This window comes from Coenobita brevimanus, chromosome 14 (genome assembly GCF_032717465.1).
Source record: "Coenobita brevimanus isolate Jiangsu-jjx chromosome 14, ASM3271746v2, whole genome shotgun sequence".
Classification (NCBI taxonomy): Eukaryota; Metazoa; Arthropoda; class Malacostraca; order Decapoda; family Coenobitidae; genus Coenobita; species Coenobita brevimanus.
In genome coordinates, this window is record NC_136967.1 from 16,299,238 (window position 1) to 16,314,515 (window position 15,278).

The window sequence follows — 15,278 nt, forward strand, 5'->3', positions numbered from 1 at the left end:
AAGAAGGTGGAGGGATATGGTGGATGAGTGTGTGAGAAAGAGAGGTATGGAAGTTGGTGAGGCTAAGGGACTGACAAGAGATCGAGCTGGCTCCATGAATTTTGTGCAGAGAAGTGCATGACCAGGGATCTGGCACCCATTTCTAATGCGACAACATTTGGATTGGCTCTATCAGACAGGTATATGTGATGCTACAGAGTGTGGCAAAATGTTTTTGGCCAAACAGATGGCACCAGGATTTTCAGGGTTGAATGACGACTGAATGGAATCATGGCCAACTGAATTTGGCAAACTTTGGCTGTCTGGACACCGCTACTCCTCACCCTACCCTTGGGTGGCAATGGAGGTCCGGCTGATGTTTTTCATGAATGATGATAAAACATACTGCATCAGCTAGTGCATGGAAAAGTTTGAAAGGACTGAGAGAGTGTTTCTGATTGGTGATATGAATGGTAAAGTAGGGAATGTGAAGGTGGATGGAGTAGTTGGTGAATGGGGTGTGCCTGCTGAGATAGATGAAAATGGCAGTGCTTTAGTGGACATTTGTGCCCAGAGGGGGTTGATGATAGCCAATAACCTCTTCAGGCACAAAATGATCCACAGGTATACATGGCGAGTGAGCAAAAGGGTGGGTGGTGAACTGAATGAAAGGAAGGCAATGACTGCTTATGTGTGAGTGGATGAAAGGATGCGAAGGTGTGTAATAGATGCAGGGCATATAGAGGTTGGGGGAGTGGACTTTCTGACCAGGTCCAAGTAAAATAGAGAAATAGAGGAAGGGAAGGATGGGAGGAAGGAGCAGATGCAAGGAGAGTGGAAAGGTTACAAGAGGATAAGAAAAAGGCAGAATATAAGAGAGAAGTGGAGGAACGATTGAGTAAATATGAATTGGAGCAGATGGGGGACGTGGAAGGTGTGTGCAAGGTATTCAAAAAAGAAATATGTGCAGCATGTGAAGTGCTCTGTGGGGTGAAAAGAAGACGAAAGGGGATGCAAGGATTGGGGTGAAGAGAAGACGAAAGGGGATGCAAAGATTGGGGTGAAGAGAAGATGAAAGGGGATGCAAGGAACAGCATGGTGGAATGAAGAGGTGAGACAAGCTGTGGCACAAAAGAGGAAAGCATAAAATGAATGGATGAAAACAGGGGCATGGCAGAAGTTGAGAGATGGAAGAGGGAGTTATATGTAAAAAGGAAGAGAGAGGTGAAAAGATTAGTATGAGAAAGAAGAGAGTGGATGAGGAATTTGGAAGGAATTTGAGTGTAAAGTGGAGGGACTGTAAGAAAATGTTCTGGAAAAAGGTAAAGAGCATTAGAAAGGGTAGCAATGAAGTCAGTAAAGGAGTGAAAGATAAAAATGGTAGATTACTATTGGAGAAGGGAGAAAAAGTGAGCAGATGGAGAGAACACTTTAAGGAATTGTTGAAAACTGAGAATGAAAGTAATGCGAGTATAAGTGGCTGGGGAATGGCTGGGAGAAGGAAGGAGGTGAGAAAACAGGAAGAAATCAGTAGGATGGAAGTTGTGGAAGCAAAGAAGTAAGTCAAAAGGGGGAAAGCCCCAAGAATTGATGGAGTGTGTGGTGAAATGCTGAAGCATGGGGGAGTGATAGTAATAGAATGGATGAGGAAGATGTGCAGATTGGCCTAGGAGGAAGGTAGAGTCCCGGAGGATTGGAAGTCACGTATAATTATTCCCTTGTACAAAGGGAAAGGGAAAAAAGAAGTGTGTGGTAATCATTCGGGCATTTGTCTTCTTAGTGTAATAGCAAAACTATATGGTAAGATACTTATTGACAGAGTTAGAGAAAGAACATAGAAATTAGTTGGAGAAGAACAGGGAGGCTTTATCTGTGTAGATCAGATATTCATTCTTAGATCTTTAGTGGAAAAGTTTCTAGAGAAGGGAAAGAAGTTGTATGCGGCTTTCATGGATTTGGAGAAAGCACATGACAGGGTGGATAGACAAGGATTGTGGAAAGTGTTAAGAATATATGGAGTAGATGGGAAGTTGTTGAATGCTGTGAAGAGTATGTATGATGGTGCGAAGGCTGCAGTGCGTGTGGATGGTGAACTAAGTGAATTTTTCTCTTTGAAGGCTGGGTTGAAACAGGGATGTGTCATGTCTCCATGGTTGTTCAATCTGTACATGGATGGGGTTATAAATGAGATACAAGGTAGGGCAGTGGATGCTGGAGCAGCCCTAATAAGAGAGGGCAGTGTTTGGAAACTCCCTGTATTGTTGTTTGCGGATGATACTGTGTTGTTAAGTGAAGATGAAGGGGAGCTGCAAGGCTCGGTGGATGAGTTTGGGAGTGTGTGTAAGAAACAGAATCTGAAGGTGAATGTAGGGAAAAAGTTATGGTCTTCGAGAGAGGTGAAGTCAGAGAATGTACAGTGAGGTTGGATGACGAGGAAATGGAAAATGTGAATATGTTTATGTACTTGGGTAGTGTGATGAGTATGGATGGAAGTTTGGAGGATGAAGCGCTTGAAACGGTACAGCGAAAGAAGTGATAAGAAACAGGGAAGTGAGCATGGAAGTGAAAAAATTACCACATGACAGTATTGTGATACCAACTCTAACTTATGGAAGTGAAGCTTGGACCTTTTGGAGGGACACAAGTCAAGAGTGAGAGCAGTGGAAATGAGTTATTTGAGAGGAGCATGTGGAGTCACATGGAGAGAGATTGACAAATAAGGATGTGAAGGAGTGTTGTGGTGTGGATGTGACAGGAAGTGTTAGGAGAAACATACTGTGGTGGTTTGGCCATGTGGAGAGCATGGAGAGAGAGAGACTGACAAGGAGAGTGTATGTGAGTGAGGTGGAGGGGGAGGGGGAGGCCAAGGATGAGATGGAGGGATGGAGTGGAGAGGTATATGAGAGAGGAGGGTGTGAGTTGGGAGCAGGGCAGTGAAATGGCTGGGGACAGGGGTACATGGAGGCGATTTGTTTGTGGCCAACCCGTATGGGATTAAGGAATCTGGCAATAGACAGACAGATGGATAGCATCAGCTAGTCCTTACTGTAATGATTATGGGACCACTGGGAGCTTTAGGCAAAGGAGACTGATCATCAGATAAAGTTGCTGGAATAAAATTAGAGAAAGAGGGAAGGAATATACTGAGAGTAAGAAACACATGAAGAGATTAGTCATCATCATCCACCCAACACAGCACTCCATTCACTCACACAATGTAATGCTGCTTTGGGTGTCTGCCCTATCCCCTCTTCCATTCTTCCTCTTGTCTTTCTTTCCTTCACTCTTTCCTCTTTCTTCTGCCTACGGGTTACTTTATACTACCTCTTCTGTCTTTCTTTCCTTTTCCTTCTGCCTATGGGTAACACTACACTGAGTGACAAGCCAAATGGTTTCCTGTACACCAGGAAACCATTTAATATGCTGGGTGGGTAACCATATAACCAAATTATGGCACCTGATGGTTTAGTGGGTAATTAAGGTGCTCCAATCAGATTAAGCCTATGTAGGTTTATATCCAAGGGATGGTTGGGGTTCATTGCTCACGTAATGCCACTCAGGGATGAGTGAGGTTGGTCACTCTCATCTTTAATGTCAGGACCAACTTGCCTATCCCCAGGTTCCTATGCTCCTCATGAGGTGACATAGGACTGGATGATGGATGGTTACCAACCAGCGTAGTAAATGGTTTCCTGGCGTGCAGGAAACCATTTGGCTAGTCACTCAGTGCATTGTCACCCATAGGCAAAAAGAAGAGGAAAGAATGAAGAAAAGAAAGACAGAAGAGGGAATGTTAAGTCACCCATAAGAAGAGGAAAGAATGAAGGAAAAAAAGACAGAAGAAGGAAGAGAGGGAAGAGCAGATACCCAAAGCAGCATTACAACGAGTGAGTGGATGGTGAGTGCCCCCACCCCTGCCCTGGGGTGGGAAAGGAGGTCCGGATGATGATGATGATGATGAATAATCCAAGGGATGGTTGGGGTTTATTGCTCACGTAATGCCACTCAAGGATGAGTGAGGCTTGTCACTCTCATCTTAAATGTCACGACCAACTTGCCTAGCTCCGGACACCTACGCTCCTCATGGGGCAACATACGGTTTGATGACAGATGGCTAATAATAAGTCATCCATCCATCATCCAATCTTGTGCTGCCCCATGAGAAGTGTAGAAGCCAGGGGCCAGGCAACTTGGTCCTGACAGTCAAGATGAGAGTGACCAGCCTCACTCATCCCTTAGTGGCCTTATGCAAACAATAAACCCTGTACACCTCACGAATATAAATCTCCACCAGCTCAATCCAACTGGAGCGCCTTAATTACCCACCAAACCACCTCGCACCATAATTTGGTTATATGGTTATCTCCTGGAGTAGTAAATGGTTTCCTGATATACAAGAAACCATTTGGCTTGTCACTCAATGTAGTCATCCATAGACAGAAGGAAGAGCCAAAAATGATGAAAAGAAAGACAGAAGAGGAAGGAAGAAAGAGAAGAAAGGGCAGACACCAAAAGCAGCACTACATCAACTGAGTGGATGGTGATAGCCCCCACCTACCACTTGATAAAAATAATAAAAATAATAATAACAATAATGATTATAACAATAATAATAATAATAATCTATCTATCAATAGCCCGACACCCAAATCCCGTAAAGGGTAGCCGCAGACAAAACGCCTCCAAATCGCTCTGTCACCCACCATTTGACTACCCTCCCCTTAACTCACTCCCCCCTCCCTCATATACCTCTCAACTCCATCCCTCCACCTCATCCTCAGTCTACCCCTTCCTCTCCCTCCCTCCACCTCACCTACATACACAGTCTTAGTCAGTCTTTCATTCTCCATTCTCTCCATATGTCCAAACCACCTCAGTGTATTTCTCCTAATCTTCTCAACCACATCCACATCCACCCCACAACGTTCCTTCGCTTCTTCATTCGTCAACCTGTCCCTCCATGTCACTCCACATGCTCCACTCAAGTAACTCATTTCCACTGCTCTCACTCTTGACTTGTTCCTCTCTTGCAAGGTCCACGCCTCGCTTCCATACGTCAGGGTAGGGATCACAATACTATCATGCAGTGACCTCTTAACTTCCATACCCACCTCCCTATTTCTCATCACTGCATTCAGTGAACTAACAACCTTTCTTCCCTGCTGTACCCTTTAACGCACTTCATCCCTCAAAGTTCCATCCTTACTCATCACACTACCCAAGTACTTGAATGCACTCACATTCTCCATATCCTCACCATCCAACATCACTGTATATTCTGGACTTCATTCCTCTCAAACACCATAACTTTACTCTTCCTACACACTGTCCCAAACTCATTCACCAAACCTTGCAACTCCCATTCATCTTTGTCATGAATCAAATTCGCGACATTTTCCTTTTGTGAGAAACCACGAACTTTAGTGGAAAACTCACTGTGTAAAGTTCAGTTAAGCGTTTCTCCCTCCATTTCGATGGTATACTTTTTTTCAAAACATTGGTCACTGTTTCAAAAGTGACCGTTCTAATGCACGTCATTAAGTGCTCTACTGAGCGATATTATTGTTTCTATATTGTTCGCCCCTGCTTGCCTCAACCGTTGGCCACGCCCTTCTTCCGGCTGGCCTGGGCATCCTACCCTACACATCGAATTCGGCAGTCTTTTATATGTCGCGACGAAGTGTGGTTCTGTGTTCCAGTAGTGAGAGTGAGAGAGGTCTTCTAGCACCCAGACTCCACTAGATCTACAGTTCTCCACGCTCCCACCCTTCCTTGGTGATACGCTACATTGACCAGTATTTCTTTAGTTTTTTCTTAGTTTTAAAATAATTATTTTAGCTAGCTTTGTGAAAGAGTGAGTGAGTGCATTCCGTTTAATATTTGAATTCATTTTGCTCTATGTAACGTAAATTTATTTATTGTAATCAATAAATTTACAGTTCTTTCCTTTGAGCTTAATTGTTATTCGTGTTTTATTTCACCATGAGCTTCTTTAGTCTGCTTATCTTAGCTTGCACAACTTACCCGTATTTCGCGGCATGTAAGACGCAGCATTGTGAAAGACGCACCCTAATTCTGGCAGGGCATTTCTGTGAAAAAAAAAGTTTGCCCCAACCAAGACTGCAGTAAGGTTTCTTGATAAGAGCCATTACCACACAGATACACACTCACCTTTCAGAATCTATTCATTACTGATCATCAGCCTTTGGTTTCTTTTTTTATATACAAAGAATGGTACAGGAAAAGAAAACAATGTCCCTTCTTGACAAAACGTGACTGATATGAGCCACTATCACTTAGATACAACACTCACCTTTCAGAATCTATTCAGTACTGCTCATCATCCTTTAGTTTCTTCTTTTATGTACAAAGAATGATACAGGAAAAGAGAAAATAAATCCCCGTCTTAACAAAACGCGACTTCAAAGCACGAGGCCATCTCAACTTTGTTGATAAATTTGTATCAGTAAACTGATATAAACACTGCTTTTAATATTTTATGAATTTTAAGCCACAAATGAAGTCAATAAACTCTATTCTTTCATTCACTGACGAAAACATAAAATACAATGAATGTTCACATCAGTTCATTTATCCTAAAAGAACCCCGTCATATTCCACACCTGTTACGGAATTTCCTCACATTGCCTTGACTCAAGCACAATATCAGACGACTACCATCATTAATCATGCACTCTAACTAACCTGTAATTACCTCCACAAATAATATAAAAAGGTAGCACTTGTAAATACACAAATTACAATGTTTTACAACCAAAGTTCAATATAGCAAGGCTGCTTGGGAACAGGATAGACAGCTGTTTTTACTCTCTTCTCTCAGTATCACTCCTTCACTGTCAGCTATGTTTGCCTTGCAGCATCAACAATTAAAAATGTATGCTTCACTGATCATAATTTACTATAAACATTCATTTCAAAACATACTATGGTGAAAACATCCATTGCTACACACCTTAGTAACACTGCTGCCTCCCAGTCGCTAGACAGCAGTCTCTACCCCTTCCTCTCAGTATCACTTCCTCACTGTCAGCGATGTTTCCCTTGCAGCATCAACTGCTAAAAATACGTTCTTCACTGATCACAATTTACTAAAAACAGACATTCATCTCAAAACATGTCGAGAATGGTGAAACTATCTCTTAGCAACACTGCTGCATCCCAAGCGCTAGACAACTGGCTCAACCCTCTTCTCCCAGTATCACTCCCTTACTGTCAGCTGTTTTCCTTCCAGCATCAACGATTAAAAATGCATATTTCTCTTACCAGAATTTGCTAAAAACAGACATCCATCTCAAAACATTCGAGTACTGTGAAAACATCCATTTTTGGTCTTAACACTGCTGCCTCCTAGTCGCTATGGTACACACACACACACGCACACGTACACACCACATGCAACATTCGCTCACCTCTGAAACATTTACATCAGTCCGTTTTGGAGTACCCAGTGGCTTTATTATATGCCAAAAACATCAAAATGTATTTGGTTGTTCAATATAAATACCATCACTTAAGGACATGAAACATCTCAAACAATTTATTCATCCAAACATCGTCAGTGCAAGACTAAAAGTGTACAGCACCAATGATCCTAAATTTTCCATGGTTGCATCTGTCATGATCATTTAAAACCTATATTCACTTCATATTACTGACATGGTGAAAATTTCACTCGTGCCTTCAAATCCTGAGAATTCATCACTACTTCCCCAAGTCCTGAAGCATCATTGGAAGTCATCACCACGGTCATCATCACTGTTTCACTGTCACTCTCATGCAGTAAATGGCCCTCAGTACCATCCATTGAATTGCTTATATCACGCTTCATACGACTTTAACTTGGCAATCGTTTTAACTGAGCACAGGCGATATTCAGACTTGGGGCATTTGATACAGCCCACATTAACCTCCTCAGTACATGTTTCCTGAACTGAATAAAATCATATGGCGAGCATGAATAAACTACACTATAAAATACATTGCTGGGCTGAAGGGATTATAATAAGCGAATTATCAGTTCCCTAGCCTGACTCTTCCCACTTCTACTTCCTTAACTACATCACCAAACTCTCACCTACACCTTAGGATTCTGGTCGTTTCGGCCGTAACGTCCAAAATGGCAAACGATTTTACAACCTAACCTAACCTAACCTAACAAATTTGGACGTTACGGCCTAAATGATCCCCATTGCCGATCATGAGAGCTTTGCTTAGGCAGCAGAGATGCAGAGAGTGAACGTTGTCAATCATTCTGATCGCTTCGTCTGCTAAGAATACAGCAGAAATGGCGGACGCTGATATGAATGCCCGTCAGGCACTGCTATTTCAGATATTGCATCAGTTATGCTACTCAGTGAATTTTATCCTATTTTCATAACAAAATACTGTAATTGGGTGTGCCCTGAGTTGCACAGACATTGCTAAAGTACTTCACTTGGCTGAAAAAGTGAAGCTGTAACTTCGTTAGCTTGCTAGAGTAGGGTGTACGCTAGACACTAAACTGCTAAGTTGCTAAACCGCTAAACCCCTTGACGGTATTGGCCAATTGAGCTGAAAACAAACCGTGAATGCTTTGTGTTTTTGAACTTGCGTGTTTTAATATCTGCTGCATATATACACTCACAAAATGTCACAAAAGTAACTGACCTAATTAGGGTTACTGTATTTCCATACGTGACGAAAGTCTGTTTTGATGACTTGGCAGTTTCACTAGCCAGCATCTCTCCAGTATGATTGCTTTGCTCGATAGTGAATGGATGGCAAGCAAAGTGGTCATGATTGCCTTTCAGAAGGTTAGCAGACAGTTCACCAGTGATCATGTACGTTAGCTTGCTGGAATAGTGCGGATGCTAAACTGTTAAATTGCTAAACCGCTAAATATCTTCACGATGTTAGCTAGTTGAGCTGTAAACAAACCCGCGAAAGTTTTGTGTTTCTGATCTCGGGTGTTTCTGAAATCTGCTGCATATACACACTAGTGTATATTATTTTTAAGAATAAAATCAAGTCTGCATACTGTAGAAGACACCTGTGGTTGCTAAGCATTGAGATGATCATCTTTATAAGAGTTTCTTCTCAGTGAAGCCTAACTAACCTGCCTTAGTCTAACGTGCAGGACGCATGGGGATATTTTAAGGTAACTTTGAGACAAAAAAGTGCGTCTTATATGCCGCGAAATACGGTACTTATTTTTCGTAACTGTACTTAAAGCAGTTCTTTCATATTAATTCTGAAATCCGTTGTGCTAGCTAAGGGTTAAGCTTCAGCAAGAACCTGTCTGTTATTAATATTAAATATTGATTGTCAGGGGGTAAAAACTCTCAGGGGCCTGCAGTACCAACTGTACAGCATTTGTGAGTAATTAATCTCCGCTGTGTACTGTAGAAAGAGACAGCATTAATTCTCATCTTTTGAGAATCAGCAGTCAGCCGGAATAAAATGGCGATCTATTTGCCATAAATTTATTAATCATTAAACTTCCATTAAATTTTGGATTACACACATTCATAAATTACAAAACCCCATTGACAATCTTCACTCAACAATACTGTATCATCAGCAAACAGCAACACCGGAATCTTCCAAATCTCACCCTCATTCATTAGAGCCACCCCCACATCCACTGCCCTACCTTGCACCTCCTTTACAACCCCATCCATGTATATATGGAGACATCACACAACCCTGTTTCAGTCCCACATTGAGATCAAAGAACTCACTCAGCTCACCATCCACTCGCACCGTAGCCCTAGCTCCTTCGTACATATTCTTCACAGCACTCAACAATTTCCCATCCACTCCATATATTCTTAACACCTTACACATATCTTGCCTACCTATTCTGTCATAAGCTTACTCCAAGTCCATGAAGGCAGCATACACTTTCTTTCCCTTCTCTAGATACTTCTCCACTAAACATCTTAGAACAAATATCTGATCTACACATCCATTTCCCTTCCTAAATCCCCCTTGTTCTTCTCCAACTAGCTCCTCTGTCATATGCCTAACCCTATCAGTGAGTATTCTACTATATATTTTTCCAGTCATACTAAGAAGGCAAATACCCCTATGGTTACCACATACTTCTCTCTCCTCTTTTCCTTTGTATAAAGGAACAATTATACCTGATTTCCAGTCCTCTGGAACCCTTCCCTCTTCCCAAGCCATTCTACACAACTTCCATATCCACTCCACAACAATCTCACCCCCGTACCTCAGCATTTCACCACACTCCATCAATTCCTGGGGCCTTTCCCATCTTTATCTTCTTCATTGCTTCCAATACTTCCGCCTTACTGATCTCTTCCTCCCTCCTCTCATCTCTTCTTCTCCAAGCCATTCCCCAACCACTTACACTCGCATTGCCCTCACTCTCTACATTCAACAAATCTTCAAAGTGCTCCTTCCATCTCCTCAATTTCTCTCTCTTCTCCACCAACAATCTATTAGTCCTATCTTTCACTCCCCTACTATTTCCCCTTTCACACTGCCTTACTTTCTTTACCTCCTTCCAAAACAATTTTGTACTCTCCCTCCATTTCACACTCAGATTCCTCCCAAATTCTTCATCCACTTTCTTTTTACTCTCCTTCACCAGTCTCTTCACCTCCCTTCTCCTGTTCACAAATACCTCTCTCTTCTCTCTCTCATCTTCTCCCCTACCTCTACTCACTAGCCATTCACTATATGGCTTCTTCTTTTGTTCCACAGCTCGTTTCACCTCATCTTTCCACCATGCCGTCCCTTGCACACACCTGCATCTCCTCCTCACTCCACAAACCACCTCACACGCTGCGCCTATCACTTCCGTGAATATCTTACATTCGTCTTCCACCCATTCCATTTGCTGTAACTCATACCTTCCCATAATAATAATAAAAATAATATTTCATTCCTTCATTCTTTCCTCTTCCTTCTCCCTGTGGGTGACTCTACACTGAGTGACAAGCCAAATGGTTTCCTGTACACCAGGAAACCATTTACTAAGCTGGGTGGTAACCATATAACCAAATTATGGCACCTGGTGGTTTAGTGGGTAATTATTGTGCTCCAATCAGATTGAGCCGGTGAAGGTTTATATCCAAGGGGTGATTGGGGTTTATTGCTCACATAATGCCTCTCAGGGATGAGTGAGGTTGGTCACTCTCATCTTATATGTCAGGACCAACTGCCTAGCCCCAGGAATCTACACTCCTCATGGGGCAATGCAGGACTGGATGATGGATAGATGGATGGATAATAATAATAATAATAATAATAATAATAATAATCCATCCATCCATCATCCAATCCTACATTGCCCCATGAGGAGCATATGGAGCCTGGGGGCTAGGCAGTCGGTCCCGACATTTAAGATGAGAGTGAAATAATAATAATAATAATAATAGAAATACTAATGAATACAAAGATCTCCACCTACGGTAATAGGTGGCGAACAATTACAGTCACACCTTGGTATGCAACAGAGTTAACGTCAAGTGAAACCTAGTCGAACAACAATTTACTGTATACCAAGATCAGTATAAAATGGGTTCAGTGAGGATAAGCTGGGGGTCAAGGGCCAATTAACCTTAGAAAAATAATAATAATAACAATAAGCTTGCACTCAGCGCCCTTAGTAGCACCACGCATTCCATTTGGGGTAGCATCCTTGCCAGACATAGTTTCCAAATTACAAGCTTCAGTATTTCACACAAAAAAGTTATCACTTCACTTCATATTGCACACTGCACTATTTCTTGCACATCTGCACTGTTATTTGGCAATAGCAATGGTATTTCAATAGTCTTGCACAAACAAAACAGAATGGAATGGAGACGATCACTGCTAATGTAATTACTGGATGGCCATCTTGGCACAAAAGTCTGTCTGTCAATTTGTGCAGAAAGCACCATGTATGCACAGGGTCACCACAATTATCATATACGAAAATTTCACCATCGTTATAGCGATAATAAGTAGTACATTTTAGTTCATTGTTCTACCAATTTATTGCATTCCAAACTGACATAAACCATGGCTTGCCTGTATGTAATACCTTTTTCTATCTATCTATCAATCTATAGCCAGAAGCCATAATCCCGTAAGGGGTGGCCGTTTGTCTCTGAGTTAGTTGCTTTATGGGGAAGGGCACTAACTCATCACCAACCCAATTGTTGACATGCAGGAAACACGTGTGGGTTGGTTATATGGTTACCACCCAGCATTGTAAATGGTTGTCTGGCCTACAGGAAACCATTAGGCCTATCATTCAATGTACAGCCATCTAAAAGGAACAGTAATAAAAAATGACGGGGAAGATGGGAGAAATAGGAAGAGAGGAGGGCAGACACAGAAAAAGAATGATAAAGATGATGAAAGAAGTAGGCTGCACTTCATATAGTGAGTGGATGATGGGTTGCCACCACCTACCACTTTTTCAATTATAATTACAAATTCCTATATTACTGTGATTAATTACATGTACACTCTCTCAAAAAAGTATTGGCCCCTTTGGGTGCGATGGTTGTGAAAAAGAGCAACTTACACAGACACACATGAGTTTATAAATGTGGCGTCTCAAAACACATACCACCCAGTAAGTCAATCAATCTCTGCAATTTTGAATTTGAAAAATAACCAGAGATAATATTTGCACTTATAATTACAGGATGCCCCATATATCACAATGCTTCATCCATGTTTCAGAATGATACATGTTGTAAGAGTGCCCATACTTTTTTGAGAGAGTGTACATATTAATTACCGTTGTTTGCAGATGATACTGTGTTCTTAAGTGAAGACGAAGGGGAGCTGCAAGGCTTGGTGGATAAGTTTGGGAAAGTGTGTAAGAAACGGAATATACAGATGAAAGTAGGGAAGAGTAAAGTTATGGTATGCGAGAGAAGTGAAGTCAGTGAATGTACAGTGAGTTTGGATGAGGAGGAAATTAAAAATGTGAGTGCATAAAGTATTTGGATAGTGTGATGAATAAGGATGGAAATTTGGAGGGTGAAGTGTGTGAAAGGGTACAACAAGAAAGGTTGCTGGTTCCTTGAAAGCAGTGATAAGAAACAGGGAATGAGCATGGAAGTGAAAAAGTTACTACATGACAGTACAGTAAACCCTCAAAGATCCGGATTTCAAAGATCCGGATTTTGCGAAGATCCGGACCATTTCTTGGCAAATTTTCAATTTAAAACATAGGCTAGAAGATAAACAATTTATTAATTAAAATTTAAGAAAAAAATATTTGTACACATTATTATACTATCCTATTAATTTTATACTGTATTAAATCTAATTTAAATTTTATTGGTTCTCCGGTATCCTTTTGTGAGGCGCGCACATGTGAATGGGGGTGGAGGGGGAATGCGGCCGTGAGGAGACAATGAGCTGAGGCAGTTGACTGAGTGTGAGTCGCGGGAACACATTGACCAAGTGAAAGCACAGTTTTCTTTCTTTACTCTTCCACCATGGCTCCAAAGCGCAAACATACGATGCTAACCCCCACTAGAACCCGAGGATGAACAACAGAAAGTGAAACTTTGGCAAGGTGAATATAAAAAATAACTGTTTGTTTTTGTTTTGCATTAAGTTATACCTAAACCACCATAAGCTTTCTTTCATATGAGCAAATTTATATAATTTCTGGAAGATCCGGATTTTTCGAGATCCGGACAGGGTTATAGCCCCAATTAGTCCAGATCTTTGGGGGTTTACTGTATTGTGATACCAGCTCTAAAATATGGAAGTGAAGCTTGGACCTTGTTAGAGGGACAGAAGTCAAGAGTAAGAGCTGTGGATATGAGTTATTTGAAAGAAGCGCATGGAGTTACATGGAGAAACAGATTGACAAATGAGGATGTGAAGGAGCATTGTGGTGTGGATGTTGATGTGATAGAAAGTGTTACGAGAAACACACTGAGGTGTTTTGGCCATGTGGAGAGGATGGACGGTGAGAGACTGACAAGAAGTTTATGTGAGTGAGGTGGAAAGGGGGAGAGGGAGGGATTAATCCCCGAGCTAGACCTCATCAGATCATATAGCCCTGCTAGGGTTACAGGAGAGCGCTACCCCTCCCAGCACAGCAGACACCAGGCAGGGCGCAAACTGGCAACCTCACGATTACGAGCCCGACACCCTACCACCGAGCTACCGCGCTCCCCACAGGGAGAGGGAGGGGAAGGCCAAGGATGAGATGGAGGGATGGAGAGGTACATGAGAGAGGGGGGTGTGAGCTGGGAGCAGGGCAGTGAAATGGCGGGGGACAGGGCGATATGGAGGCGATTTGTTTGTGGCGACCCCTTACGGGATTAAGGCGTCTGGCAATAGATAGACAGATAGACAAATACAATTATTCCAACCCAGATTCCCAGGAATACGCATGGCCACAGAGATAATGATGATGAATGATGATAATGACCTAGTGTACCTTAACCCTTAAAAGACAGGTGTCTCCATGTACTGTCTAAGGGTACTAAGGCCAAAAGGACAGGTGTCTGCATATGCTGTCCCGCCCCCCCACCCCCTCACACCCACCTGACCCCCCTACCACCACACCTACACACCACCCCCACCCTGACCTCCCTGCTGCCCCCAACCTCCCACCCCCAAACCCCTACAGCCTCCCAAACTACCTCCAAATCCCCCTCAACTCTCCCCACTGCCCCCTACCACCCGTATTAACCCCCACCCTGCCACCAACCCCAACTTCCCCAACCCCTTACCACCCACCCCCATGCCCCCACTATCCCTCATCCCCCTACACGCACAATGCCCTACCCACTAGCCCCCCTTCCACTCCTCACATCCCCACCACTCCAAACCACCCCATCCCCAAAACCAACCTACTCCTCCAACCCCCACTGCCATCCCCACCCCTCTACCCACCACCCAACCCATCCCCCCACACCATCCCTCCCACCCCCACCCCCACCCCCCACAAATCCCCCACCATATCGCACCTGCCGATTATGCCCGTCCTAAGCATATATCAAAACATTCCAATGCCCATCTTTTAGGGGTTAACCAGCCTTATAGTAAATTAAATTCTCTCTTCCTCAACTGACCACTTGCAAGGCTAGTCTGGCCGGGCTCAATGCTACTGGCACGGGAGCTGTCCTGCTGGGAAGAACTGTCTCTCATGTCTTCTGGGTCAGCGGAGTCAGTCTCACTCCCACACACCTCATTCTTTACCTTTATACTGCATTCACTTGTTCCTGGAGAAAATACAGATACACATAAGGAACCTGGAATTCTTATTGTTCTTTACTTTACCATTTCTATCTTAGGGATAA

General features: G+C 42.8%; 1 protein-coding gene across 1 annotated transcript in view; it reads right to left on the reverse strand.

The window, feature by feature from the left end:
* The window catches only part of LOC145390009 (uncharacterized), a 297,119-nt gene that overhangs the window by 262,922 nt on the left and 18,919 nt on the right, over positions 1-15,278 (reverse strand). Inside the window, exon 3 of the mRNA XM_080265104.1 lies at positions 15,051-15,200. Coding sequence (XP_080121230.1) covers positions 15,051-15,200 — 150 coding nt within the window. The remainder of the gene's footprint in view (positions 1-15,050; positions 15,201-15,278) is intronic.